The sequence below is a fragment of the Ixodes scapularis genome, unplaced genomic scaffold, assembly GCF_016920785.2.
Source record: "Ixodes scapularis isolate PalLabHiFi unplaced genomic scaffold, ASM1692078v2 PGA_scaffold6__148_contigs__length_123643588, whole genome shotgun sequence".
Lineage (NCBI taxonomy): Eukaryota > Metazoa > Arthropoda > Arachnida > Ixodida > Ixodidae > Ixodes > Ixodes scapularis.
In genome coordinates, this window is record NW_024609881.1 from 74933928 (window position 1) to 74960830 (window position 26903).

General features: G+C 45.3%; 1 protein-coding gene across 1 annotated transcript in view; it reads right to left on the minus strand.

Moving 5' to 3' along the window:
- The window catches only part of LOC115317393 (hydroxyacid oxidase 1), a 56141-nt gene that overhangs the window by 17373 nt on the left and 11865 nt on the right, over positions 1-26903 (minus strand). The window contains exons 2-6 of the mRNA XM_029977007.4: positions 18315-18469; positions 16418-16673; positions 13922-14082; positions 11766-11857; positions 579-737 (exon numbers count right to left, since the gene is read on the minus strand). Coding sequence (XP_029832867.3) covers positions 579-737; positions 11766-11857; positions 13922-14082; positions 16418-16673; positions 18315-18469 — 823 coding nt within the window. The remainder of the gene's footprint in view (positions 1-578; positions 738-11765; positions 11858-13921; positions 14083-16417; positions 16674-18314; positions 18470-26903) is intronic.

Genomic DNA, 26903 nt, shown 5'->3' on the forward strand with positions numbered 1-26903 from the left:
ACAAGCTGCCGCCAGATTGGAGGAGTTTATCTCACTGAATATATCTTGTAATTCGATAGATTTTCATCGGCTGCCTAAGTACTCTTTTTGACAAAGTTAGACATTTTTGTGCACATTTAAATTTGAATTAAGGCACCAAGAAATATGTTTGTAGCACTGTGTTATTAATTTATGCATGTCTTTGGCAAACAACGAAAGGCATCTTCAAAACGAAAAGAGTTCGGACGTTCAGTCATCTGCACGAAGCACGGCACTTTGTTCCCTTAAAATTATTTGAGTATTCTATTCATCGACAGTTCCGTGAAATCGCTGCAAACAAAATCTTTCAGCCTTTAACAGTCTTCAACTACACAAAGTTACGGCTTTGCTGTAGAATTTCGTTCACGCGTGCTAATCTTGCAACTATAGTGTAAACAGGTTAGGATAAATAAGTATCATATGGCACCTCCCTTATTCCCAAAAGAAGATTCAGGTAATGTTGTTGTCGTTGGTTTTTTTACAGCTTTTCTGATTTTTGTAGGCCGTTACAAGACGAACTCTTTCTAAAAATGTTGCTGAAGTCGGGGGCAGTCTCTTACGTTGTACGCCAGACCCCAGAGGGCAGGACGACCGACAAACACGGCCTTAGCTCCAAGCGCCAAGGCCTTGACCACATCGGTGCCGCGACGGACTCCGCCGTCCACGTAGACCTCGACGCGTCCACGAACCGCACTCACAATTTCTGGGAGGACTTCAATCTGCAAAGAGACGGCAACCAAGATAGCTTTGCTTTAAACCCCGTCTATACGGAAAGTAGCGAGCGCCATTGATTGATCCTCCGACACACCCGCACCCTCTAAAAAAATCCTCCTCCTCCTCTTCAAAGTTCTGCTTTCCACTACCACTGAACGGCCGAGCGTCCACCCGGTTTCGGTTGGTTAGTTCCCACCCGTCCGCTTTTTGTGCCCTCCCGTATTTAGGCCTCGCATCCCCCGCGGCGTCCATACGTATAAATACAACGTTGCCAACCGCCCGTAAAAGATTTTTTTTTTTTTTGGAGGGCGTATGTTGTGCGATTTGCTTTTCGATACGTTATCAAACTGCCGCTATGACGTGGCCTTACTAAATCAAATCCGCCTGTTTACAAAACGCTGTTTCACGTTGTTGATTTTTGATTTCGTCTTCACTTCAGGGTGTAAAAGCAGACGCAAAAACGCTCAAGAAGTAGTGATATTTCCTGTCAACTTTATTGAAACGAGCGTAGAATTACAGCTTCGCATTTCAAAACATAGAGGTGTGCTCGTTCATCGTCTTGGCTCCCCTGTCTGCTGAAGAAAAAAAATAAAATTAGTAAGATTTTTCTCACAGTCCAATTTTATTGTGCGCATGTTTATAAATCGAAAGATTGCATTTGATTTCCAAACGAATGATCCGAGCAAAGGCAGAGCCGATTGTTATGTAGCGTGGAGAGAGCGCGATTTACCGGAGCCAGAAACCTAGTACGTTACGCCGAGGTATCCATATTTATAGAATGTCTTTCTCTTCTTCCTTCTCCCCTAGGACAGACCTCGTTTCTTCTGGTCCATAGATGGCAGCATTATTCCACATCCCCCCTTTTTTATGGGATAGCCGTAAGGTTTCCTACTGAGTATATCGCTGTTGGGGTTTCAGACACCGGCCACTTTTGCTATGTAGGTGCGAGTTGTTCCCACATCTTGTTGGAGATTGTTCTCTTTGGCGGTTCCGATTGGTTCGGCGAGGCAGGAGAAAGCGAACAAGGAATTAGATGTGTTCTGTTTCTCATGATTGGACTTTCTTGGTCCAGTCAGAAGAAAGCCAGGAGTCAAACCTCCGAAGTTCCTGACTCGACCTTCAGAGGTGCGACGGTGTACAGTTCCTCTTATTTCCAGGTCAACGACCCAGACTTCTGTGCCGTTGACGATGTCGCCAAGGTCCTGTACTCTATGTCGGCGATCATGGGCCTTTCGTTGTTTCACGCGAAGCTTTTCTTCACATTTTCGTAGCCGTGTCATGTCCGTAGTTTACGGAGCCAACATCTTCTTGGCTGTTGGGATCGTGGACCGGAGTCTCCTTCCCATTAGCAGTTCATCTGGGTTGTACCCATTGTTCAGTGGTGTGGTCCTGTACGTGAATAATGTTTTGTATGGGTCTCCAGTCTTCCCCATCGACTTTTTGATGATCTTAACTGCTGCTGCAGCCAGACCATTGCTTTGCGGGTAATGGGGACTGGATCTGATGTGTTGGAACCCGTACATTTGAGCAAATGTGGAAAATGCTGACGTTTTCACGCGCGAAAACTGAGGGCCGTTGTCCGACATGACAACCTCTGGTATATCATGGCTGGCAAAGATGCTCTTCCAGTGGCTAATCACTGTTTCAGAGGTGAGACTGCTGATGAGTGCTACTTCCGCGTACCTAGAGAAGTAGTCCGCAACGATTAGCCACCACTTCTTGTGATGATAGAACAGGTCCATAGCCAACGTTGCCATGACCTTTCGATGAAGTTTGTTGGTAGTAGTGGCATCTTTCTGTTGATTGACTTCACAGTGCAATGTTGGCAACTCTTTACAGTCTGTTCAACGTCCCTGCAGATGCCAGGCCACCACAAAGAGTGTTTAGCTTTGGCCTGGGTCTTGACAATTCCAAAGCCCTTTGTGTAGAAGACGTACGGCCTCTTGCCGGCATTGCGCGGGCACGACGATCTTTCCGGTATACAGCAGGATGTCGTCTTCCAGCGTGAACTGATGCCGAAACTCGTAGAATGGTTTGACATCGTTGTGAAGGTCCCATCGACTGGGCCAGGCCTGTTGGGAGTACTTGCACAGTACTTGGCAGACATGGTCAGTTTTCTGGTTCTCGATGAGCCATTGTAAGCATGGCTCTTTCACAGGACTGTTGGCTTTTACTTGACGTACATCAGCCCCGACCTCTTACTCAAGGTCCAATGAGCCAGTTTCATACAGAGGCGATCTGAAGAGTGCGTCGGCAGCAAGAAGCACTTTTCCGGCACGTAGGTGATGATGCATTTGTAACGCATCATGCGCATACCCAACCTCTGTAACCTTGGGGTAAGGTCATCAAGTGCCTTCGATGCGAAGAGAGGAACCAACGGCTTGTGGTCCGTTTCTATAGTGAACTCCTCGCCGAAGAGGTAGTCACTGTACCTCTCACATGCCCAAACAAGGGCCAATCAAGTTCCTTCTCTATTTGGGCGAAACGCCTTTCCGTCTCAGTTAGGAGCCTTGATGCGTAAGCATTGACTTGGAACTTCCCGTCCTTTCGCCTTTGCCGCAGTACGGCACCCAATCCATAAAAATATTCATCCGCAGTAACCACTTTCTCTGATGCAGGGTCGTAGACTCCGAGGACAGGATACTCTTCCATTTGTCAATGGCTGTCTGTTGGTTTGGTCCCCAAACAAATTCTTGCTTCGAGCTGAGCATGGAGCTCAGTGGCTGAAGAACGTCTTCGAAGTTACAGACAAACCTTGCGAGGTATTTTGCCATTCCGAGCATTCTATAGGAGTTCCAGCTTTGATGTGGGAAAACGCAATTCTCGTACTGCTTCTGTGTTTGCGCCATCTGGACGGGTGCCTTGATGGTCGATTTTGTGGCCCAGGAAGGTGATCTCCTTAACTTGAAAGGAGCATTTGCAAAGGTTGAGAGTGACTCCTGTGGCTTGTAGTCGCTGAAGTACCTTACGAAGTCTCTCGTTGTTCTCTTCCCGGTTGAAGCCCCAAACAAGGACATCATCCATGTGGCAGACTGCGCCGTCGATGCCGTTCAGGATGCTTGAAAACTGTCTCTGAAAATGTTCCGGGGCAGAGGAGATGCCGAATGAGCCTGTTAAAACAGAACCTCCCAAATGGCGAAATTAATGTTGTTTGGCTCTTCCTTTCTTCACTGAGCGGTATTTGCAAAAACCCCGAGTTGGCATCGAGTTTGGAGAACACTCGTGCGCCTTAGAGTAGTGCCAACGTGTTTTCGACCGACGTACTAGGGTGCCATTCACTCTTGACGTAACAGTTGAGTTATATAAATTCCATACAGATCCTCACTGTATCATCAGGTTTCGGTACTATCACCTTGGGCGCACATCAGTCTGTTGGCTTATCCACAAGAAATATAACTCCCATAGATTCCATCTGCTGCAGTTCTTCTTTGGTTTGCTGGTATGACGGTAGAGGAACACGGCGTGGGGAACTCACAGCAAAGGGAGTTGCTCCGTTTTGAAGTTGCACGTGGTAGGTAACCTTGATGTGGCCAAATCCTTTGAAGAGAGCAGGGAGCTCCTTTGTCACATTAAGCAGCGAGCTCCTTTTCGTTGGTCTGTTCTTTGTGGCAAGGCCGTCACAAAAGAAACCACGTTTAGGACTTGAATGGCGGGTCTGCCACGCAAAGGTGTGTGTAAATCCTCAAGGATGTAGACACCTTGTAGTGATGTCGAGCCTTTGTAGGTTATGTTCAGTTGTTCCACTCCTTGGACTGGGCCGTGAAGTTGTCGTGGTTCATGAAGCAGCGGTTCCCGTTTTAGATGTCGGAACACGCTTGTCGGGATGATTGTCTCATCAGCCCCTGTTCGGAAGTTGACGGGGTCATCTTGGAGCGCCACCGTAGCTTCCCACTTCTCTGCTTGTGGATGCGACACCCCTCCAATGAACCGGATCTCTTCGTCAGACCCGAAGACATCCGTTTGGAAAGATAAACTGAAGCGTAGTCACCTTCCTATTGCAGCTCTCGCACATTTCGCAGCGGGCTGGACAGTCTCTCCTCGAGTGCCGGTTTCGTCCGCACCAATTGCACGATGGCTTGCCATGAGCAGCTTTAGATTCAGGGTTCCACGCGGCTGCGACAACCTTTTCCGTAGTGTGAGTAGACTGCTTAGATCGGTTGGACCCCGAGGCGAGCTTATTGATACTGCCGTTCAACTTCCCGTCCTACGTTAGCTCCACTTGTTGGCGGACACTTTCCACATGCCTTGTAGACTCGAGTGCCTTGCGCAGCGTTAGATTAAAGTCCAGCTGGAGCTTGGCAGACAGTTTTTGTCACGAATCCCGACCACCAAGTCGGTCTTGGACAAACTGCTCTTGCGTGTCGCCGTACTCGTAGTGTTTAGACAGGCTGTGAAGCGCCGTCGCGAGTTCTTCCACGGACCCTCCTTCTTGCTGGACGCGCGTGTTAAATCGAGCTCGCTCGAATATCACGTTTCTCCGCGGTATGAAGTATCTGTCGAAGCTGGCCATGACGGTTTTGAAAAGGCTTGCATCCTCTGCCGAGAGTTGGAACGAAGTAAAGACGTCTTCAGATAGATCGCCCATAAGGTAGAGTATGGTATATACCTGATGATCTTCGGGTTTGTTGCTTAGTCCCGAGGCGTTGTGGAACCACAGGAAGCGTCGTTTCCAATTGGGCCATTCCTTGGGGTTACTGAACGAAAATGGCTCCGGCGGTTAAAGAACGAAGGAACCGTGCGGGGGCCCGTTCCGGGTGTACCGTTGGCCATGGTCAGGAAGCGTTTCAGCACGATCCCACTTTTGACATCATGTTGTGTAGTGTAGTGTAGCGAGAGGGCGAATTACTGGAGCCAGAAACCTAGTTCGTTACGCCAGCAAGCAAATTGCTGTGTGTATGTTTATACAGCCGGAAGTTAGTCTTTCTCAGTGGGCGTTTGGTGTCTCAGCTGTAGATGAGTAATTTAGCCAGTGCAGTACAACCGCTACCCTGGGGGTCTTTAACGTGTACCACGCAGTAGTGATACACGACCGCACGCCGGTACGATGCTCAGCCAGATCGAAGCGGGCAGGGACGGGGTTTGAGCCCAAGATCCCTAGGTTCTGCAGCGCGAGCTTTCGCTCCACGTGCTCCGAGCTGGTGTGCGCTAGACCACTCGGTTACCGATCCCCCTATACTCCATTTCACCTTATGTTGCACCGCAGAAAACGCTAGAAATGCGAGCTCATAGCGTTGGCAGTTGCCCTTAATGCACGAGAGCTTGTGCCGCCGAGATGTGCCCTAGATCAAGGAGCTCGCGCTTGTAGCCTTTCCTGCGGTACATCATAAAGTGAAACAGTATAGTACGTTACGCCGAGGAAGCCATGTTTATAGAATGTCGTTCTTTTCTTCCTCCTCCTCTAGGGCAGACCTCGTTTCTGCTGGTCCATAGGTGGCAGTATTATCCCACCCCGATGACTCAACACCATTCGCGTGCCAGCTCCAGAAGTAAAGCAATGGAAATACATTACTAGTAGCCAACACGTCGGAGGCGCCGACAACTGATATCCTAGCGAAAACACGAAAGCTGCTAGTGGTAATCGCGCAGAAAACGAGGGTTTGCCACATGTCACCTGTTGCAGCACTCAGCGGAAGGGCAGCCTACGAGGCGCTAGAGCCGGAATGAGAGAGGGAAAGATCCGCGTACAGATGGAAAGAGCGAGAGAGAGCTTGGCGCAACTTTCAGTAGAGAAGCTTTTCTTAACTTGTCCGCAAAAACAATATTTCCCCGCCGTAAAAAACGACATGCATTGATTAGAGCTTCTAAAAACATTCCCAGCATGATCCAAATCATTCTGTGTGTCTGTTTGCTTTACGTTGCTGATATACCTTTCGCGAGAGAAGAGTTGGTGTCAACCCAGACAATATTTTTTTTGTTATTCAATTTTTTTTTCTTCAGTGTTCGGTGATTAGATATGGAACATTTGAACGAAGGCCGTTGTCTAGCCTCTCTCTTCACAGCGCAGGAGATAAGTCATGACCTTAATCACAAGTTGTTGACACCATCATGCGTCTCTGACGTTACGCTGCTGCAGTGTTGTTTCTGTCAACACGGCACATGCGCAAATCTCTCATGTTACGTAAATATATTTTTCTGCGCAAGCGCATTGCCCACGCTCGGTGTTGGCCAACGCGGACTCCTCTGTAAACAGCTGGATGTTCCATAGAGAAACGGGAAGCTCACGTGGTATTTTGTGGGTAGTATTAGACTCTCTAAGCCACATGCTAAAATTAGAGCCACAAAGAGAGGGAGTCACGGTCATCACAGTCCAGCCTTAAAGGGACCATGGAATGATTTACCAAGAACGTCATCCTTAGCTTTCCTCCAAAGCTTAAGCGAAATGAGAAATCATGTGGTCGTGAAGCGTTTGGGCCTCGGTACGATGACTCCATGCTTCCACCGTCCTCCTTAAGCACACCTTGAAACTAGTCATTCGCAAGCGTGATAAGCCAACACCACCTAGACAGAAGGCCTCCGCATGGTTTCCTCTCCCTCTATGAAACGTCATCACAGTCGGATCGCGCTCGGTCGGCTATTGGACCCGAGTCCGACCTTCGACGCGCTGATTGGCCACGAGCCGCAGCCGAACACTGACGCAGCACTCGTGCCCAATCTCTCGCCTCAATCGATCTGACTATGATGACGCGTGTGGAGGCCTTCTGTCTAGGTGGTGTTGGATAAGCGCCGTCACTGCACTCATTGGCCACGAACGGGTATTCAAATATTCGTCGACGGATTTATTGTTTTCGAGCGCATACTTCTGTGTGACGCAGTGCTCGTGTCGAACGCGGCTCCCTCGCTCGGCTGGGAAAACTTTTGTTTCCGGTAGAAAGGCATACTTTACGTAAAGGCCACGTGATTTCACATGTTGGTGACCGAGTCCGGTCGAGTCGAGGACAAAGGCAGACATGATTTTTTTTGTGCAAAACTGAATTCAATAAAACGATAACAGAAGTCTGTCCTTGATTCTGTGAACATTAAAAATGAACCAGTATCTTTATTTGGAAAAAAGTTTGAAAATCATTTTATTGTCCCTTTATGCTCCGGTGTGCTAATTTTCAGTAGTGAAAGAGATCGTGCAGCGCTGAATAGCCCCACGCTCTCAAAGATTTTCAGTTCGAATCACCCTTTCACCCTTTTTTATAGGGTGACTGAAATAACAAGGCTCGATCTAAAATGGGCCGTAAATATCAGCGCCGGCACGTACCAATCAAAACTTTTCTTCAAAGATGCATTTCACGGCTCGATTTTCTCTTGTAAAATTACAAAGCGCAGCTCCCTTTCTGTAAACAAGTGTGCCAAAACACTTGCCAGGGTAAACGGCAGACGGTGACGCAGACGACGAAGTCGAGTGGCGATGTGGTGTCTCAAACGCGCCTCCGACTCGTGTGTTTATCGCGCCCAAAAAAAGTGGTCCTTCCATTTCCGCCTGGTGACATCACAGAAGTGGCATGTTGTCGCTGGTCGCGATCCTGGCGACGTTCCAACAGCTTTGGTGTATGCGGCCGACGCCTGTTCTTCTGCAGGTCGCTCTCTGGTGTGACAGTGCACGGAAGCTTCGGCAGCAAGAAGTTGGGACGCTGTGACGACAGCGAAACTCGCGTTCGCTCATGCTTTTAGCCAGCATTTCTATGGTCAACCGCCACTGATCGCGACCTCCGACAACATGACATTCCGGCTTCTTCGACGTCATTTGTGACCTCTTCGTGGGACCAGTTTTGATCTATGGGCGGTATAGGACGCTAAACACACCAGTCGGAAACGCGCTCCAGGCACCATAGTAGCGGGGTGCGTTTGGCAAACGTATTGGTAGAAGGCTTCGGGAGCAGCGCCGGAAAGTGTCGTCGGCCAGCGAAAGAAAGCAGACCACACGGAGACGAAATCTGTCGGCAGCAAGGGCGTGGTCGTTATGCAACCGCGTATTTGTTTTTTCTTTACTTCAAGTTTTGGTACATTACAAAAAGCACTATGTTCATATTAGTAGACCACGGTTCTCGCAAGCAGTCTCAAGAAGGAGGTAGCGCCAGTCATCAAGACGTGCGCCCAACGCGTCTTGCCACTCGATTGGGTCGTCTGCGTCGCTGTCCGCCGTTGACCCTGGCCAGTTTTTTTTTTTTTTTTTTGCCTTTTTTTTTTACAAAAAGGGAGCTACGATTCGTAATTTTATATAAAAAACCGACCCGTGAAATACACTTTTGACGAAAAGTTTAGATTGCTAAGTACACGCGACGATTTTTACAGCCCATTTTAGATTGAGCCTGGTTATTTCTCTCACCGTATATACGCTTAGTTCAGAGAAAGACGGTCATAGATGTGCCAAGTCTATATTATTTTCATTCTATTTTATCTTAGGCACCAATAAATTTTCATACAATGAAATTAACCCTGTTTTGCAAGAATTGTTTCGTTCTTTTCGTCAAACAAATCGTATCTGAGAGGAGGTTGAATTACGTTTTCCCCAATTGCGCGTAGACGCAAGTTTGAGGGCCACTGGAATAAAAAATAAAACTTTTTACAAAATAACTATTCATATGTACCAAATACATACCAACAGGTCTACTGGAAGTAGTTAGATTAGTTTATTTAAGTTTATATTTTAAGTAACATAAACTTACTAACTTGGCCTCATGCGCAACTCTTTATATTTATAGAGAGTTCTTTGGTGGTTTTTACACATCTTAGAGTTAAATTTTAAGGCTTAAACTTTTTCTATGGAGTATATCGTGCTTCGTTCACTATTAAAAAAAGCCTATTGCGCTCGACTATTTCAGTGTTCTTGCATGGATGTTTTCGAAATATAAAAAAGTCAAAATTGTGCGATGTTTGTGAGCCACTTAAAAGAGACAAACATAATCATCCTCAATTTTCTCCAAATTTCCCACGATGAGCCCCTGGAAACGCCTGCTATTGTTTCGCATTCGCCAAGCCCGCCATCGGTTGGGGCAAAAGATTCCTAACGTCTCCGGCTTATATGCTCTGTTTTTCCTTACGATGGTCAACAGGCGACGTTGATTCCTGCAGTGCAGCGGAATCAACCAAGCACGACACCCAAAGGACAGACTGTGCCGCAAAGTTCAGTTTTCATATGCAATATCGGCCTTATTACTTATATTAAAAAATATGGCAGTTTTTTTTTAGTTTATTTTTGTGTAATGATTTATGGTGTTTGGGAGATAATGGGACCAACTACTAGAACTGTGGATGCGGCGCTCGAGTGCCAAAAATCGCTGAGGCAGAACGCGTTCATTGGTAATTTACCGCGACATAAATCTGGAAAAAAGATTTTTTTTTTATTTTAGACATTGTAATGGAGAATATTTTTGCGGTTTTTAAATCACATATTTCAAACAGTAAATCGAGGAAAATTTGAAAAATGCCAGAGGGTTATTATTTTTACAATTGCAGCACAAGTTTTCACAATTTTGACTTGGTATTTGGAAAACGCTAATTTTTTGTTAAGAGTGAACAGTTCGTCAAATAATGTGTACAAACGTTTCAGCCTACAATCTTACTTCTAAGATGTGTTACAATATCCACGATAAATGCCTAAATATAGAAGAGTTGCGCGAGAGGTACAATTTGGTATTTCATTTCACTTGAAACATAAATTTAAATTAAAAAAACTTGACTCCTTTTAGGTACACCAGTTGGCATGTTTTATACGCAAAAATATTTGCATCTTAGAAATCTTAAATTTTCTTTCATGCTTCCCTCAAATTTGCGTCTATGCGCAAATGGCAAAAATGGTAGCTCTACCTCCTCTTAGGCGTTGATTTTTTAACGAGAACAAGCGCTTTTCTCTTATTTTTTTTTTCTTTTTTTTAAGTAAGCTTTATTTATCTTTTACATGTTTTGCTACCTTATATAAAAAAATTCTATGAAAGCAAAAAATAGGTATGACACCCCTATGACCGGCCTTAGCTGAACACTATAAAGGTTGTTTTTGAAAACGCGAGTCAACTCGCTCCTGCCAAATCTATGCATCGCACACAGAAAAACATTGCTTTACTCGTGGTCTGTACCAAAGGTCTATTAGGGAAAATTATTAACGTTCAGTATAATTGAACAACTAATTACGTTTCAGTAGAAAACTTTTAATCGCTAAATAAAAGGTATGATTTCAAATATAAACTTTATGCGAATCATCGAAACCTACAAAGTCCACCCGTTTACAATGATATAAGGAACGCGCAGTATGTTACGGCGTTTCGAATATGTGCTTTATTCGGACGCGCTTTTAGGTTTCGGTCTTTTATCGAAGCGCATCTGTGCGCCTGCAATCTCGCTCTCCGTGGCCAAAACGCGTAATGTACGTGCGCCGCCACAGATGGCCCATTGAATTAACTAGACAAGAAAGCCCCCGGACTGCCACATGATGTTCGCCCATTTGACGTCGGTGCCTGGGTGAAAACGCACCGATGCGTGTGTTTTTGCCACCACGTGACAAAAGAGAGAGGGGGGAAAGGGGGAGGGGTAGAGGATTATTGCTGGCGCGGGGGTCCGATCATATAAAAAACCGCAACCTAGAAAGGCATCCAACTTGAGCAATTTTCTGGCGCGTGCCAAATATTATTTTAATATGGATTGATTTAAGAGCTTCGGATGATTCGCGTCAAGTTTCTAGTTCACACCGTTCCTTTGAAGTTCATAGCTAAACTTTTAATTACGAAAAAGTAAATCATTGCCCAATTATACTCAAACGCTAGTTATTTTCTTAATGAACCCTTTGGTTCAGACCACTATGTCATCAACCTTTTTCTGTACGATGAGATGTTTTCACATGAGGGATTTGACCTGCTTTCCAAAAAACCCTAGTGTATGATCGAGTGTTGAGTCGGCATGCGCTTGCATGTTGCCTGTAGCAAGCTGCGCACTAGTATAATATCTGTTCTGCCAAAAAAATGTACAGCAATTTTACTTTCGTAACATGACTATATTCACTTGATTAAAGCAAGGGGACGATTAAAAGTAAGATTTTGTTAGGTGTAGCGTACGGTTGCTGGGACTCCGTCTAGCTGCCGACCGCCATGATTCGAGACGAGTATGGCTGAAACCCCACGATCGATGGCTATCTCAGCGTCTTCGGCTGTGAAAGACGGAAAAGAAATCTTACAATTATTGCCTCATAAATTTGCTCCAAAGTATATTGTTTTATTCTTGGAAATCAAACTGTGTGCTTGATGAAAGCGTCATGCCCAACGCCAGGAAATAATTTCGAACAGTCTTCAAAACGTTCCATCAACAGCTTATACGAAGCTGCATTCACATGCATAAAGCTATCGAAATGTGACGCTGTGCAAACGCCGGTAACAAAATCAACAATACCCTCCATATTAAAACAAATATCCTTCCCCACCACAGTGGCGGATCCAAGGGGGAAAGGGTGTCGGGGGCGGCCGCCCCCCCCCCCCCCCCCCCCCCCTTCTTGGAGGGCAATGCGACATTGCTGGACTTCCGGGTGCACAAGAAAGAATGGGAGAATAGTATCCTTCCAAATTTTCCTTCCTCCCCCCCCCCCCCCCCCCCCGAAACTTTGGCTTAGTACTTCAGGGAAGTGGTTCGCATTACTTATATATTGCAGAATGTAAAAAAAACTTCACTTAGGCGTTTTAGGTATCAATTCAGAAAAGCTAAAATTCACAGGATTCTTTCATACTCCCGACACGTGTACATCATTGTTCTCAGGAGGAAGGTACAAAAGAGGGCACGAGCTTCGAGTTTTCTTTTGAATATTAAATCGTGGTATTGTTAGATACAAAACTACATTAGCAGGCTTTCTGACTAATATCTAGACACAAGAAGTACAGCGTGCCCCCCAAAAAAATTTGCAGGTTTTCTTTTCTATCGCAAAATGGAGCTACGCATCGCCAAACGTTTGTCGTTCAAATGTACCGCTTGTGGTCCCAACCAGGTTCCAAAGTTTCAGAACTAACCGTTACCTTAATCAACAGTAATTTTTTTTTTAATTTTATTGGGAAAATAGGTTTTGTTTTTGTCCGTTTTCGGTAACTAGTGGCTTTCAGCTTCATGTATTTAACATCTCCATCGGCCGCCATTTTTCCGTTAAACATTTTAAAAATCACTTATAACTTTTGAATAAAATCACGGTTACTTTTATAACTTTGCCACCTGGTTCGCCCCACTGGCGCTTCATTTGGGCTAAGAATGAGCGTCCGTCAATGCGTAAATTATTTCTTGCGTTAAAAAAGGTTTGTATATTGAGGGGACAGCATGTTGATCACAAGCTTCTCCTCAATTAAATGCATTCTGTAATGCAGTGGTTCTCAAAAGAGGGTCCAAGGACACTTTGAGGTCCGCGAAGGCGTTATAGGAATCCGTGAAGTACTGCCAAGCCCGGCAATAAATGTTGTCTTTTCTCAGGTCGAGAAGAAATATTTCAGCTTTTGGGCGAGTTTTCTCGTGTGTATGGCAATAAGAGAGGTCTCCTTCACACTATCCCTTAGTTATATCCATTTATTAAATCATTATTATGTTTAACCTTTCCTCTCATCTCACCGCGAACTGGGTCCCTCCTAATCTCCGCCGATCCACATGGGGCCCGCGAAACATCGATGGTTGAGAACCACTGCTGTAATGTAAGGCGATTCTCCCGTTTGTTCAAATATTCTAATGACAAAAATGCATTAAAGATACTTCTAGTTAGTGCTGATATTATACCAACGTGCAACTTTATTGTGATCTACCCGAGAGTGGGTTACGTTGTGGCTTCCCATCAGCCCGACCATGTTGCAGCGGCTATGAAACTGTCCGCTATTTGACTACTATTTAGAAGCTGCGGACTGATTGAAAACATGATTCATTTTATGTTTTATGCACCTGTGGTGTTGTGGTTGGTAAGTTGGCCATGGGGGGGTAGGTAATCGATGGTGGGAAGGGTCACTGCGTCCATTTTTGTGGAGGAATAGCCAATTTGACATTTTTGCTCCACTGTCGCTCTTTCTCTGTATTAAATTCCTACAGAAATAGGATAAGCGCGATAAAATGTTGAAAGTTAAATCTTCCTAAGCCCCAATTTTACTTGCAATTACTTAAATGATGAGACTAAAAGATTATAACCTACAGCTTACTAAGGAACTCAAGAAAGGTATCCCAGGCTACAGATGTAAGAATACTATGAGCAGGCTCGCACCCGTGGTGATTCCTTTCACGACGACGGGAAGACTGGTGATGCTCTTCAACCAGGTGACGTCATCCCACGTCTGCGCAGCGTTGATGAGTGGATCGTTCACGGGCAGCACCATATTCCCGTTCCCAACTTCGTCCTCCGCGATCTTTTTGAAGTTGGCAAATCTGGGTTCGAACGGTATACCTCAACATTTTCGTCCATTTCTAGGAAATTTTACTTATATCAATAATATTGAAGGACCAAGAATGACCGCCTATTATTAGGGTGGAGTGTTACTAAAATTAGGAAACTTGAGACCTCTACGAGGTCTCAAGTTTCCTCATTTACATTCAAGTTACATCCGTACCGAGGCACCTGGTATGGATGTTTGAAGGACGAAACGACCCTGGCGTTCCGTCATATTTTTCCATTTGCTGCTAAACAGGCACTTGTTTTGCGATATGGCCGAAATCAGAAGTCGACACAAATTTTGCGTATCACAGTTAAGCAGTTTCACACTCTACGAGATACGCAGAGTGGTCGTCCACGCGCAAGCCGTTCCGCTTACTGTGGAGTTTGGCTATGGTAGGCCAGAAGGGGACTGTTGACGATCACACGACCAAAAGCGAGTCAACGACTAATGTCCATAAAGCCCGATTCTCATGGTGCGATTTTGCTTGATAATTCCCAGTTGCGACGTCGGGCACCGGATTTTCCTCCGCGTGCTTTTCCCGCACGAGCGAAGTTGCAGCTGCGAAACCCCAAGTAAAACAGCAACATGGGAATCATGATTAAGGCCATGCAAAATCGGTATGCTTGAGGCTGCTTTACCTTGCAATCCAAGTATAGAATTGCAAGATTGGGCATCTTAACTCCACTCTGTAGCAATATGTGACCTTGATTGTTTTCTGCCCCCTGCAAGTTGGTGCACTAGAGCTTCTAATAATAAAGGTATTAGGGAGTTTTAGTAGATCGTTTTCGAAGGCCCGCTCCCGCTACGGGCACGCGCTTCAGAGCAGGCATCGAAGTGGCAGCGCGAGCCCCCGCTACAAAGAGCGTGGCCTGAAAGCACGATCTACTAAAACTCTCTAATGTCCCCACTATCTCGGTAAAGCACGAAAATTAATATGTTCACTGCAAGGTGGACGTTGCTCACAAAACAACGCTTACGTATAGAAAGGCCTCGTAAATTGACCGAACGGCCACTTCTGTTAACCACATGTAGTGGGAGGTTGACCTGTCGTTACAATCAGAAGTGGGAGCGGTGGGGGGGAGAAAAGGGGGGGGGGGGGGGGGTGGGGAGCAGTTAATTCTTCATTGTGCTAGGGGCCTGTGGGTGTCGACCCAACCTTAAAAAAGAGAGATTGGCAAGAGAGGAAACCGAATGACTAGGGAAATTTTAGAACCCTGAGTAAATGATAAAATGGGGATACAAAATGTGTCAGTCAGTGGTCACTGCATTTACCCAGCAAAGATATTGCCTTTTTAGATACGTGTTGATTCGCCATTCCGTGATGTGTTCGGTGTTGCTGATTTTTTTCTCTAAGTTTAGTTGAGATTTTGCGTTTGTCCTGTTTGCACTCCTCTACTTTGTCTACATTTTGCGCATTTTTGTCCATTTGTCTTTGTTTCATTTAGAATCATATTTCCAAGAAATTAGCTGATATTTGTCAGTGTGCGCTCATGCCACCATACACATGTGATACTTTGCTTATTTTTGTTGTCTCGTCGCCTTCTCCTCAAATCTTCCTCTTCTTATCCTTCAACGGGTGTTACTGACCGTGCAGAAGATGAGCGACTTTTGACACCCCTTAGACAAATACTGAACAAAATTTGGAGCTCACAAAACACGGCTGGACGAATGGACGGGACGCTGCAAAACCCAAAAAGCATTACTCATACCGCGATACATCTAACAGATCACCATATTTTTGGAAAATAGGTGCGCGATAGAACACGGCCGACGAGGTCGACGAGACAAATCACGTCATGATTTTCATTCTCTCTCCTACTCGCTACGTCCCGTCGAGCTGGTGAACCGAAGCAAGAAGGAGAGAATGAGAGGAAGCGAGGCCGCTTCCCCTCATTCTCAAACTTTCCAGGAGGATCATGACGTAATAGCCCTCTCTTAATCGAGACCTTCTTTTCCAAAAGTACGGCCATTCGTTTGAGATATCGATGTATCAGTGATGTTTTGGAGTTCGTAGTGTCCCGTTCAACGCTTTTGCATGCGGCCTCATTTTGTGAAATCCAAATTTCGGTTCAGTATCCCTTTAACCCACATTTTGCTTGTTCATTCTATTGTTTGTTTGTTTTATACACAAAGAATAGCATGGAGTTTAGCGCGACGCCGCTAGCGCAAAAGATGCGACGAGCGTTTTGTTTTGTTTTTATCACGGCTCAAATGATGTGGGGAAAACTACTAATTTTTACGAGGTGATCATACATGGGGCATACGCCGATGTAGTCAAGTGCTAACTATGTCGCTCAGTGAAATACACAAAATGCGGTTATACTAACCTGATATCTTCTGGAGGACTGTAACTTTTCTTTACTCTGTCTATTCTCTTCCCGTACACTGGCATGTCAACAGTGAGTACAAGAGCTCGGTAACCTGCCACTTCAGCGCGTCTCACGAGGTCCTTTGTGAGGGCACGGTCCCTAGACAGCTGCATCTGGATCCAGAGAAGCCCTTCTCCAACTTTCTTCTTCACGACCTCCATGGAAGTGCTGCTGTAGAGGCTCAGTATCATCAGGGTTCGCTCCGCCTGCGCTGCTAAGTATCGAGAACAAGAAGCGATTGGTTTCAAAAAATAATCGGGCGCACTATTCAACAGCACGACCTGAATGGTGATTCACGCGTCACCCAAAACACAGATTGAATTTGAATTTCAAGGAAAGTCCGGTAAAAAAGAAAGGGTGCGTGCAGAGCGATATTTTCATTTGTGATAATCTAAATTTTTAACAAAGTTAAAAACAATTACTCCGGCTTAACATAACTTGTGGTCGCGTGTTTGTTGTGTTAGGCCAGATTGATTATGGTTATTATATTTTTCTTTCCATCTTGTCCTTGGCAGTCAATAAAACGTGTTACGCAAGTAATCAGCAAGAAGCGCGAATCAGCACGTGATTGCACCGTGGCTATACATTCCATTACATGCCATCAAAGCACTTCTCAAAGATGTAGTGGCTGCGGGACTGCCCTTGTGAATTCGACAGAATTTCGCCTGTACGAGCCTCTGAATATGAGGCCATGCGCGTCGGCGGAGCGCTTGGAAAAAAAAGCCCTCGCTACAATACCTAAGGATTCTGAGGATTGAAATAAGACGCTCATTTCGATGTCGATGATCATCGTATCGGTGTACTGTAAAATAATACCTCCTTGAAGCGCCTCAAAAAGGTACTCCGGCGATTGTATTAGCTACCTTAACGAAGTATATATTTGTAATCTCCGGCCTTTATTCTTTCGATTAGCTACTTAGTATCGGAAATTTCAGAGTAGTTATTGTGAAATCGCCAAGTGCAATTGATACCAAAACCATCATTCAACTATACTTGCGCTTTTCAATGCAATAACGTCAGGTGAAGGCTAGCTTGCAGGTCGAGTGGTCAGTGTAAAATATGGACTATGCCAAGCATTTGTGTTTCATGCTGCTGCGCGTGTGCTGGATCGGGCTTCCAAAGCATTCATTTTTGACGCTATGAAACTGCTTGTCATCAGTTGGAAACAAATTGTACTGTCCAATGAGTTAACCCCTGCCTTCTCCTGGTGCTGCTTTTTCTATTGTTGTCAGTAGACTTACACTTTCAAAAACAAAATGGGGACCAAAATTGTAAATTCAATATGTTTGCCAAAATAATTATTTTGGCTTAATATTTTGGTTACTATTTCAGCGTTGCCTGTTCGTGCGTTTCGCAAATTTTAAGTCAAATCTGGGAAAGCAATACCTCAAATACTCGCCTACGACTTTGGACTAGTGTCAGTGCTTTTTAGGAGAATATATTCCTTTAACTGCAGAGAGGTTCAAAACTTCAACTTTTTTTTCTTACGTTACAAATATTTTAAAACACGAACGCTTTGAATTTTTGGTGGAATCTCGGGATTCGCAATACCTGATGTACAAGAACAATATTGGAGATATGTGCGTAAACAAAAGGAAACAAAGAGCGCAGAGCGCCTCTTTCGACAGCCCACACTTTACCACGGGCTTGTTGCCTTCCTTGGTTTCTTAGCTCCGCATGCCCGATCGAAGATCACTTCACGCCAAAGTGTTATCTAAGCTAGAAAGCGTGCTCCTGAGAAGAGACAACTTTTGATATCTGTATTCGCAGCTAAAAGTTCGATACATTGCGATCGTCATTTTCGGAAAAGGATCGGCCCGCGCCTCAGTGTACTGACACGCGGTGCTAAACTTGCCTCTGGCCGTGGCAACTTCTCCGTCTGGGTGAGCCAATTTCTGCAGGGCCGACGGCGATATTCCGACCGGCATGGACAGCTTCTGGTCGCCCAGCAGGGTTACTCCCATTTGCCGCTGCCCTAAGCCACGGAATACACAAGGGCGGAGACACAACCTGCGTGTACAGAAAATTGATTCCATGTATTCCCTGTCACTTTACGATTAAAAGCAGCGGATTCTACGAGCGATATCAGCCAATCCGATTCAGTGTGGATATCACGTGACCTTCGGGAGGGACGTTAGAGACGCACAGAATGCGTAGTCACGTTGTATCTTTACAATCCTAGAATGGCTGGCATTACTCGTAACGTCCGCTGGGGTTCACAGTAACGTGAAAGGGAGAAAAGGCATACGTACGAATTCCACCATCAATATTTATTGAAGATCTTTTTTTTTATTAACTCGCAGTATTTTTTTATTGCACTCTGAAGCAATGAGAGCCAAACTCTTTTGACTTTGTACACCGTATTTTTAGAAATGTCGTACTAGCGCGAAAACAAAAAGATTGTTCCACGATTAGACATTGGCGAGCAAGTAATTTTTCGCAGATCCTCCCGCTCAGAACCTTATTATCTTATGGTGGCTATGGGAGACCCAGGACTTAGGAAAGTTTCGAACAAGATTGACTTGAAGTGTTTCTGTGGGTTTCCGCCATTCTTCTACGAACCATACAATCTCAGAAAAAAAAATTTGCAAGCGCCCTTTACCTTGAAAGACCCATAATGCATGACATGCCTTATTATCCCCGAAAGCGAACACAAGCGTCGCTGCGGTCGCCGCGCCCTGATTGGGTGAGGTGTACCGTGACGTCAGGGGGAGGACTCCGCTCCGCGATCTTGCATCGGCTCGCTTCCCAGCACCGGTTTCCTGGTTTGGCGTTGTGTGCCGCAAGCACTTCGAGGAGCGGGACCCATCTACCCGGTGTACAAGAAGCTGGGTTAGGCCCATATTGACGTGCTTCCGTACATTTTATAAGCCTGCTTGTCACTTTTACCTTTATGATTGGGTTAAAAATCCCGAAAGCTATCGGCGGAGGCGATTCCGCCGATGAACCTCCCCGTCCGCCCACACGACACAAGGCAATCTTGCGAGGGGTCGGTGAAGCGGCGGCGTAAGTGTTTCAGACGCTGGAATTATGTTCCTTGCATGTTCATGATTCAGGAGAATATTACATCCCGCTTTCTATGCATTTGCAATTGCATTTATATCAAGGGCTTTTGGGCGGTCGGCAAACTAGCGCGCGGCCCCGAATCTGCGCGTGTCACGCTGCATGCGCTGGTTCGCAGATGTTTTAAAGGCCCTGGGTCTAGAGGCCTTTGAAGTACTCGTGGAGCAGAATTGGTTTACACATAGATGTAGCTTTTTCGTGAATTAATGATATAGTTCATACACGTATGCAGGTATGTTTTATATTTTAGAAGCAGAACAATTACTGGAAATTAGTTTCTACGGTAACAGCAAAAACTGCCCAATTGCCCCCAGTTGCCTGTATGAGATGCATCGAACTGCCCAAAATATGCACAGCAACAGTACTGTAATTTGGAATGTTTATATTTTTTCCTGACATCCTTCCTTTATTCCAGCCTTGGGTATTTAAAAAATACACGGTTTAGTTTGAATTGTCATTTCCAATTAAAAGAAACGCTGCTGCAGGTCCCCAAAAGCTTCTTCAGCCTCCAAATTTCCTATAGCTGGACTCTCTGACAACAGAGGAAAACAGGAGGAACAACACGCATTCGAACTGCTGTCCAGTGGTGGATGCTGCACTAGTAGAAGAAAATGTGGAACTTGTGAAGGGTGACAGTTTGCGTAAGAAAAACTTTTGGTATTTTAGCTTCACGACAATTTGATTTAGCTAAAATCTCAAGAGCCTAAGGGAGTAATAACGGGCTAGGCACCTTTGCTTACTTTTGTTGTACATTACTTGAGGAATGATATTAACAAGTCCGCAGATACCACCAATGTAGTCTATTGAAAAACTATCCGAATCCAGCAAAGGTCAAATGCGAGCAATGTACATAAACTAATGTTCCTTCTTTCTTTACTTTGCCCCTGTACTTGGGCTGTCTCACTTTTGGTTCTCTCCTAGGCCCAGACTGTATTTAAAGGGATACTTCAACGAAATTTGAAATAGTCCCGTCGTGTTCAAAAATAGGTTGAATATGATCCACAATATCCGTAAATGACAATCGCGCGTTTGTATTTTGAGCCTGGTGGCTGTATTTTTTGTTATAAACGGCCCACTCTGGCAAGCGCTCAGAGAAGGCCCAGTGGAGACCACGTGACATCCAACGCAATCGTGACGTAGGTCGTCTCAAGACGAGAAAAGCTACGGCGAGGCTGAAGTCGAGAGGATGGCCTAGTCGTTCCAACCACCGAAGCGGCTGCTTTCGTATGAATTTTGATTGACGGGTTAATCTTCTGTAATCTTGTAGGGGGACAATAGCAACTTCTGCGACACACAAAAGGCATTCTCGGGAAGAGGGGAGTTCCTCCTGCCCCTCTTCTCTCGTCGTGGCCGGAGACGAGACAACCTCCGTCACTAGCTGCCAAGGTTCCTAGACGGACATTAATAGCGAGGCGTTAGCGATATCCACCAGGTGCTCTTTACTAATCGTTTAATTCGTTTTAAAAATACTTTTCGTGACTTTTTTAACAAGATATTGGTATGTTAGATGTGATGCTGCTTTTTTGAACACATATACACAAAAAAATGAGCGCCGAAAATTCGTTGTAGTATCCCTTTAACATGTTGCTCGAGCAGCAGGCAGCTTTTCTGCTTCGGCGATCTTGTTTAAAAACAGAGATACAAAAAAACGAAATACTATGCATAACTTGCCAATTCATTCAGATCATCAGCATTTATTGTGCGAGATATAAATCTATAGTGATGCTCCTGCAATTGTGGCCATATTTCTTTATTTTCACATACCAGCTGCGATTCATCCGTTGCCTGCCCTGTCAACCATGCCTGAAATGTTGTTTGAAGTTTTGCCTACAGATACAGGCCATACCTCAATCAAGCCACATATGAAAATTTACACCTCCTACGATAACCACGCATAAAAAGAATTCAATAGAAACGAGGGCTTCGACAGCTAACGTCGTCGCAGCTTCCACAGGGCGAGCGGGGTGAGTCAGGGAAAAATTTCGTCCTCGCCATGACGTCACGCCGGTTCGCCGTAAGGGGGCGCCACGCGAACTTCTCGGAGCTAATAGTAATTAGGTGTGTCACGTGACGTACATTTTCCCGCTATATTTAGCGGAGAAACTGATTCATAGGTTACGTAACGTCAGGTCACGTGTCAATGATTTCCCCGCTAAATTTAGTCGGGGAACTTATTCGCGCATAGGTCTCGCGATATCAATTTCCCCGCTAAATTTCGCGAGATATGCGCGGACGGACGGACGGACGGACGGACAGAATTTTGGGTTCGAGGAGCAGCGTTAAAAAGCACTTCATACTTCAAAAAAAAAAAAGAAGAAAAACTGCGAGAAGGCAGATATTATTATTTGGTGACCTTACAGGAGTAGGTCCATTACGTTCGACATAGATCCCGTTATTATTCGAAGCTTTATCCATCGAAAGAAAGAAATAGTTTATCAACGACTCCACGACCCGCCAATAATAACTTACCACAACAGTTCCTTTAATGGCCTTTTTTTTTTTTTGGTTTTGCCTATGTCCACGTGGTATTTGTCCGGAGTTTAGATAATAAAACTGGAGGCATCGCCGCCAGTTTTAGTATCTAAACTGGACAGCATCAGCATTTCTTAAAGGGGAACTCCGCCGACTTTTCGAGCTACCTACTCCAAACACACAATCTGAATGCGGATGAGTTCCCGATTCCGAAATGCTATCTCGTTCTCCCAGATTCACTCTAGTTAATAAAAAAAAGTTATATTTTTTTTGCTGTCGAAACCGAAACATCGTTCTCCCTAGTTTTTCCCCAGTTTTCCCCGCCGCCCAAGCGTGACGTCACTTGTGTGCAGCGAGGCGCGCGGCCGCCAATCAAGTACGCTCGCGCCCGTCTTTCTCGCGTCTAAGAGCAAGAAAACCTGGGCATTCGTGCTGTTTGAAATTGATAATTATATATATTTGCACAAAGTATGGCCCTGGCTTATGTGCATAAGTATATGAAAGTAAAAAAAAAAAAAAAACGGGAGCAATTGGAATTTTCATAAAACCGTTTTTGCAACTCGCCACGCTCAAGCCGCGGCTCGCTAGTTTCGTGATATCGTTAGTAAATCAGTTCTTTTTTTATTAGAAGATGGCTGGCGAAGAGAGGTCGAAGAGTCACGCAATACATTTTTTGAAGAATTGCCAAAGCACCACGGAAAATGCTCGGAATGTTGGTACAGATAGATGCCCCACACGCTCGTATGACCTGAAGGAACGTGCCATTTGTTTTAGATTTTCTTTTGAAAAGTTACTGTTGCAGGCGTCAGCACGTAGAACTACTCTTGTGGCATGAATATGCTCCTTGGTGCTTAAGTAATTTAGCAAAAGTTCTATAGTATAGACCATTTCTAAAAAGCGCTTCTGGTCAATGCCATTTTTAGCGTTCGTGCTTGTATCGCGTACATTGTTCGCCTTACAAAGCGACGAACATGTGCCTGCTGGGCTGGGACCTAAGACATGTAGACTGTGATTCTCGTAAACAATGAAATAGGATGGAATGAACTGCATTCGTGTAGATCAGTTGGCAGGTTACTGGTCATCAAGATCGTGTTAAAACGACGATTAAAAGAACTTCGCAACCACCAAGCCAAACATCAAGGCGCAATGGAATGCGTATAAAATACACAAATACACTGTTTATCTCCAAATAAAGAATATTCGCTTGAATATACAATAATGCGTGAGGTACAGAAAGACACCATAAATCTTTTAATTCAAAATAAGCTAACAAAAGTTACTAAAAAAATGTGACCCGTATTTTTTTTTTTTTTTTACTTTTGGAGTAGAATGCAACGCGTTCAAACACCGATCCACCAGAGCACATGGGAAGAGGGTAATTCTATATAAGATTTCTTTTTAAGTTGGTTTAGTACAGTTTCCATCAGCTGTAAATTTGCATGTCTCTCCATAACGACATTAATATTTTCATGGTTTAAAAAAAAAATATTTTCAGCCTTATATCAAATGTTTCCGCCATTCAATAAATAAAAGACGTTTTCATCACTTTTTTTGCAGAGAATATTGCGCGTCAACCATTTGACAAATCAGGCAAGGCTCTATCCTATATTAATGGTTCTAAACACCTGCTTCATAAACCTCTGTACACTCTAAAAAAAAGGGTTTCACCTTACACCCTTTTGTCCCATATAATGGCCCCCAAAACTTCATTTCCACATACAACGCCCTATAGTCAAACAGACGGCCCCGAATTTTACGAGGGGCTTGATAACGGTGCGATATAACTTATTAAATAGCTGAAGTACGTATCAAAGACCACAGAAAGAAAACACTGAGGTTTTGCGGTGAAACTAAAAAACCCCGATTTTTTTTTTTTTTTAGTCAGTAACATTTACATTAGCTATTTTAATAAGAATTGTGCCACACGGCTATCAAGCACTTCGTGAAAGTTAGTGCCGTCGGATCGACGGCAGTGCGTTGTACCTCGAACTGAAGTTTTGGGGTGCACTAAAAAAGGGGGTGTAAGAATACACCCCCTTTTTTTTTAGAGTGTAATAGCAGACGGGAATAGTAATATGTCAAAAGTCATGTCTAAATTCAGACTTAAACTTTGTCTAGACGTTTCGCTTCTCGTCTTCAACATATCGGCCGCGTGAGTGGAACTCCGAGAGTAGCCTGAGCTAGATTTGACGTTCGACACAAAAATAGCATTTATAAAAAATAAAAAATAAATCACTGAACCAATTGTGAATAACAAGTGTGACTGTGCAAAATGTCGACTATAATGCTAGGGTGTGTACCATATTTCTCGATATTATTAGCGCTCTTCTTTGGGCAGATGTCGTAATGGTCACAGCCGGCTTGAGTTTGCGCTTGCCGCTCTTGAAGCTGTTCCAGCTGCTGTAAGATACTAAACTCTCAGCACGCGGCTATAAAGTATTCCGAGCAAAAGTGAAAATGTTTCACGTGACACTAGTTCTCTCGGCACACAGCTCGCGCAAAAGCACCTTGACGTGACTGGCCTCCATTGCTGCCGGGGAACGTCTTTTTTTTTTCTGCCACGAAAACAAGGGTAAAAAAAAAAAAAGCTTTTTTTCCCGGCACTGTTTCTACAATCTATCGCGGAGCACAGATTGCTACCCATTGCAAAGGAACTTCCGACCTTGAAGCTGCGAAAACATGATCTCGGTCGCTGGCGTCCGGAAAGATACTTTTCGGCTGCCCGAGTCGCTCGTCCGCCTGCACATCCGTGACGTACGCGGGTAGGGGAAAGTAGGGATTTTCATTGTTGCCAGTAGAGAGTCCCCTCCTGGAACCTTCGCGGCCGGCGTAACTTGAAACTTTAATAACTTCACGAAAAATTTAGATATATATATATATTTTTTGGTTATCAGTTGAGAAAGGGTTATTGATGCGGTCTGCAAATTTCCAGCCAAATTGAAGTCTCCAGAAAAATCGGCGGAGCTCCCCTTTAACAATGGAGAAGCGTTGACAGCCCCGCGTTTTATTTGAGACAAGCCGCAATATTGCACCGTTTTCTTTTGCAACAAGATACAGGCGTACTAAAGAGCTGCATTCTTCTAAGTAATCAAACACGATTGTTTAGTTGAGATAGAAGCCGTTCGACATTTGCGGAAAGTGAAGTCTCTATTAGCGGCGAGATGTTTTTGGTGGCGCCCTCCTATGGTTCCCCCTTGTGACGTCATTACCTTGCGAACAACAATTTCGATGGTGTTTGTAAATAGCATGGTGGAAGCTTGAAATCATTGCGCTCTCAAAGCAACACTGCCGACACCGTCGAAAATAAAGTTCTTTCATTCCTCTTATTTCCGTCGATGGTATACCCTTTCCGACGTCATAGTCAGCTTTTGGGCCAATCGTGGAAGGCCGACCACAGCGACGCTTTCGGTCGCGCACGTCGCCAATACTCTGTTTCACCTTGTGTTGTACCGCAGGAAAGGCTACAAGCGCGAGCTCCTTGCTCTAGGGCCCAACTCGGCGGCACAAGCTCTCGTGCACCAAGGGCAGCTGCCAACGCTAAGAGCTCGCGCTTCTAGCCTTCGCTGCGGTACAACATCCGGTGAAAGGGAGTATAGATGCGTTTGCGTTTTCAAGTAGCGTCTAAGGCGCCAATGCACGAGGCGCACGCATCGTGCATTGGCGCACGCCTCGAGCCGTGCACGAGGCGTGCGCCCTTGGGCTGCACCACGGTGGAAGAAATACATTTAGGTGGTGACTCTGGCTGCTCTTCCCACGGGGAGCGAGCGACCAGATCGTGTTCGGAGCTAGCCTCAAACAAAGAGTATACTTTGTTTCACCTTATGATGTACCATGGGAAACGTTACAAGCGCGAGCTCCTTGCTCTGGAGCACATCGCGGCGGCACAAGCTCTCGTGACTAAAGAGCAGCTGCCAACGCCATGAGGTCGCGCTTCTAGCCTTCGCTGCGGTACAACATAGGGTGAAACGAAGTGTAGTTATTCCGCGCCCCCGCGGAGGGCGCTGAGGTGTGAGCACCGTGGGTATGAGGTGTCTCCTCGGCGGCTAGGGTGTCGGGGGCGTAGCTTGCTCGCCTTTTTCGCGGTGTGGTGGTGGTGTGCGGTCAGTGGCTAGCCTCATGTTTTGCTTTGGTGCTGCGTCAATCACCGGTGCCACCATCGTGCACGAAGATGAACCTTAACCCGAAGAAGTTATGCTATAAGGATGGGAAAGACGTGCTTCGTTCCCAACTCCAATTCGGGGTACCGAAACTGCGCAGAGCGATTGTCCTTGTTTAAAGCTCCATCGAATGACGCTCGCCTGGAGCAGTGGCGTCGTGCAATTCCGAGGGCCGATCGCAAGTTACTACCTAGCCTCCTCACCTCGTTGACCAAGTGAAGACCACGCTTGACAGTCTAATTTCTGTCGAAGACTGGGAATGCGAAGATGTCTGGACAGAAAAGGCTCAAGAAACCAAGGCTGTGGACTGCATTCTATATTATGTGACTGGGTTTTTGAGCGTGGAAATAAAAAAAGCTACACGCTGCCCTGCATGCCGATCCGCTTTCAGCATTGACAAGAACACTTCTACTCAAGACGCACTGACAACCCCAACAAGAACCCTTTCCAGCTACTGGCGAAAGCGGAACAGTTCTTCGTGGAAAATAAAAGCCACCAGACTGTCTACTGGGACACAATCGACAGTGTTCTTGACACATGCACACTAACGTTTCCATGCGCTGAACACAAAGAAGAAGCAATTGCCCAGTTGCTCCACTACTACTTCAGCATGCGAATGCGACAATACTTCATCAATAGTGATAATAAACATTCAGTTGAAAGTAGCGCTTCGTGTCGTCTCACTCTGTCCTTGTCTTGCGGCGCATTTTGTGAAAATGCGACAATACTGTAAGCATATTACGATGAGTAGG